Genomic DNA, 2,898 nt, shown 5'->3' with positions numbered 1-2,898 from the left:
ATTATAAATAGATACCGGTATATAGCAAAAATAAAATTAAAATCAAGTGTAAAGTGAAATTGGCAACCCGACTTTCTAATAATAAATAGTCATTTATGAGTTTATTAATATTTATTTATTATTAAATAAATTTTCTCGGTAATGTTTCTTATAATTCGTATGTTGATAAACAGTAAAACCTGCAAGTTTTTTATTTACTGTAGATGGAAAGATTTTTTAGCCAATGAAGTATTTAGATTTAATTATTTTTTTATTATTGTTTTTTATGTGTATTACAAATGCAGCTAACAAATTTGAAAAATTTAATTTTTGTGATTTTGAATCATTCAATGAAGATGCTCTACCTGATTCGCCACTGATTCCGTGCAATTTTTTGTAAGCAACATATCAGTCGTATGTAATTGAATAATATCTGCAGTTTTTGTAGATTTTATTTTAATAACTATTTATGAATATGGGTGTAAGGAATATTTAAAATAATGTTTTGCTTAGTTTATAACTTTTAAAATTATCTAGTTCCACTTGGTTGCTCTTTTGTGATTTTATAACATTTTCATATAATGTTTTATTTATTTTATAATTATATCTTTTATTTAGTTTTTTCAAAATCTATTTTTCTAAAACACGTCTGATGCAATGATGCTAAAGTACAATTATTTTTATTTGTGTTAGTTTTGGCTATAATGAAGAATTGTGTATTCTATATTTTGAAAATATTAGAATTTTTTTTCTTAAATATATGTTTTTGTAATGTATTTAATAAAGTTTTGTTTTTTATTCAGTTAATTCTAGGTTTGGTGATCTTATTGTTTTTCATATTTTTCTTTATTATCTATTTAGACCGGAAGAATTCATCGTCTGCGATCCTCCACTTGATTTGGCTGGAAATGAAACGGCAAAAGAAATTCTCGGTTATGGATGTTTAAAAGTGAGATATTTTATTCAATTAGACATTAATGAAATGTTCATATTCATAGTTCGGAGGAGTCAATTCTCAGGACGTAGAGTTAACAGCGTTGAAATGTCAAGCATTACCATGCATTGAATGCCAAGGTCCCAGAACTTTTCTTCGACAAGGTTTCCCTTGTTTACGGTAATGATTATTCAAATTTTTAACACGAAGAAAGAAAATAGCTCTATGTTTAATATTACAGCTACAATGGTCACTATTTTTTGAGTGCTCTGCTGTATTCTATTTTTCTGGGCTTTTTTGCAGTCGATCGATTTTATCTCGGCTATGCTGGAATAGGAGTTGGAAAATTGATGACTTTAGGTGGACTTGGAGTTTGGTGGTTGGTGGATATTGGTCTTCTAATTTCAGGTCTTTATCTACCAGAAGATGGATCTAGTTGGATGCCGTATTACTAAAATGCTATTTAGAAAATGGTCTCTGTAAAATAATTGAAGTATCAATACTGCATGTCTGTTGTAATATCTTTTATTATTTGCAGTAAAGTATTTGATATTGCCAGTAATTTCTTTTTGTTTTCGTATGAGCGTCATATTATATTTTTATCCTGTGATAACCTGTGATTTCAAAATATTAAATGAATTTGAAACAGAAGATGTACAAAGTGCTGCGACTGTCGACAAAGCGACTTTTCCACCGAAATTATGATGTATACCAAATTCGCAGATATAGCATTATTGGTAGCGTAATTATTGCACTTTAAATTTCTTTTATTTTAAATTTCGCGATGAAATAGAAGCTGTGAATGTTTTTGATTTTTAAATGTTGCAGAAAATGAACAATTGCGAAGAAAATTAAAGAATGGGATATTCAATCAGTCGATGCACAGAATGGAAGTTAAACGTTTGCTTCAAACCACCACATCAGTGTTGGCTGTGGCTGAATCTGAATGCAATTCACCGATTGGTATTATTATTTTTGATTTGACTGTTTTGTAAAATTTAATTTTCATTTATTATTGTGTAATGCACAATAATCTAATGATCAGCAATCTGCTTGATGACGTTAGACTGTTGTTGTTAACATTTTCAGAAAAGCATGAATTTCGCGCGGAAACTCGAATGTTACTTGACGTGGTGGCAAACTCTTTATATTCACACAAAGAAGTAAGCATTTTGTTTGTTTATTATTTCTTATCCATAATTTGATGATGTTCAGGTATTTGTGCGTGAGTTGATATCGAATGCAAGTGATGCGTTGGAAAAATTGCGGGCTTTGCAAGCGACCAATGCCACCGATATCCAAACAGTGGATGAGCTGAAAATTGAAATTTTTACCAACAAACTTGAGAAGACGTTCACAATTCGTGACAATGGAATTGGCATGACAAAGGAAGAGCTGAAATCTCACCTGGGAACCATCGCCAAGTCAGGAACGTCGGTCAGTTGTAGATTATTTTTGACAATTTGTTTTCATTTTTATATACTTTAAATTTTGTAGGATTTTGTGAAAAAATTCAAAAATTCCTCTCATTCCAACTTGGAGCAATTTATTGGTCAATTTGGAGTTGGGTTTTATTCAGCGTTCATGGTTGCAGATAAAATTGAAGTTTACACTAAAGCACGCTCTCCGGACAGCAAAGGTTACAGATGGGTATCTGATGGGTGAGTGTGAATATTTTGAAATTTCTAAAGTTATTAAAAGATTCTTAATCAACAGAAATGGATACTATGAAATTGAAGAAGTCGAAAATGTAGAATTTGGAACTAAGATCGTTTGTCATTTGAAAGAAGGCGAAGCAGAATTTGCAGAAGAGTCAAGAATTCAAGGTTAATTCTTTTATTTTTGATAATGAATTAATTGTGGATTGTTCTGCAATAACTTGTTCGAAATAATAATCATCATCATAATCATGATCGCTGCTTCAGATGTGATCAAAAAGTACAGCAACTTTGTCAGCTTCCCGATAATGATCAACGAAGTGAAGG

The 2,898-nt window shown here is 30.5% G+C and overlaps 1 protein-coding gene across 1 annotated transcript; it reads left to right on the top strand.

Annotated features, from left to right (window-relative positions):
* Positions 1-840: 840 nt before the first annotated feature.
* Tsp_13481 (heat shock protein HtpG) lies at positions 841-2,744 on the top strand (the record flags this gene model as incomplete). Its single annotated transcript, XM_003366083.1, has 8 exons — positions 841-928; positions 978-1,093; positions 1,155-1,348; positions 1,742-1,876; positions 2,003-2,076; positions 2,129-2,350; positions 2,411-2,574; positions 2,630-2,744. Coding segments are annotated over 8 exons (1,108 nt in total), but the record flags the coding sequence as incomplete, so codon positions are not given.
* Between the last annotated feature and the right edge of the window lie 154 nt (positions 2,745-2,898).

The sequence above is a fragment of the Trichinella spiralis genome, assembly GCF_000181795.1.
Source record: "Trichinella spiralis strain ISS 195 chromosome Unknown Scfld6589, whole genome shotgun sequence".
Taxonomy (NCBI): domain Eukaryota; kingdom Metazoa; phylum Nematoda; class Enoplea; order Trichinellida; family Trichinellidae; genus Trichinella; species Trichinella spiralis.
The sequence above is the reverse complement of the archived record's forward strand: the minus strand, read 5'-3'. Positions and strand labels throughout refer to the sequence as shown.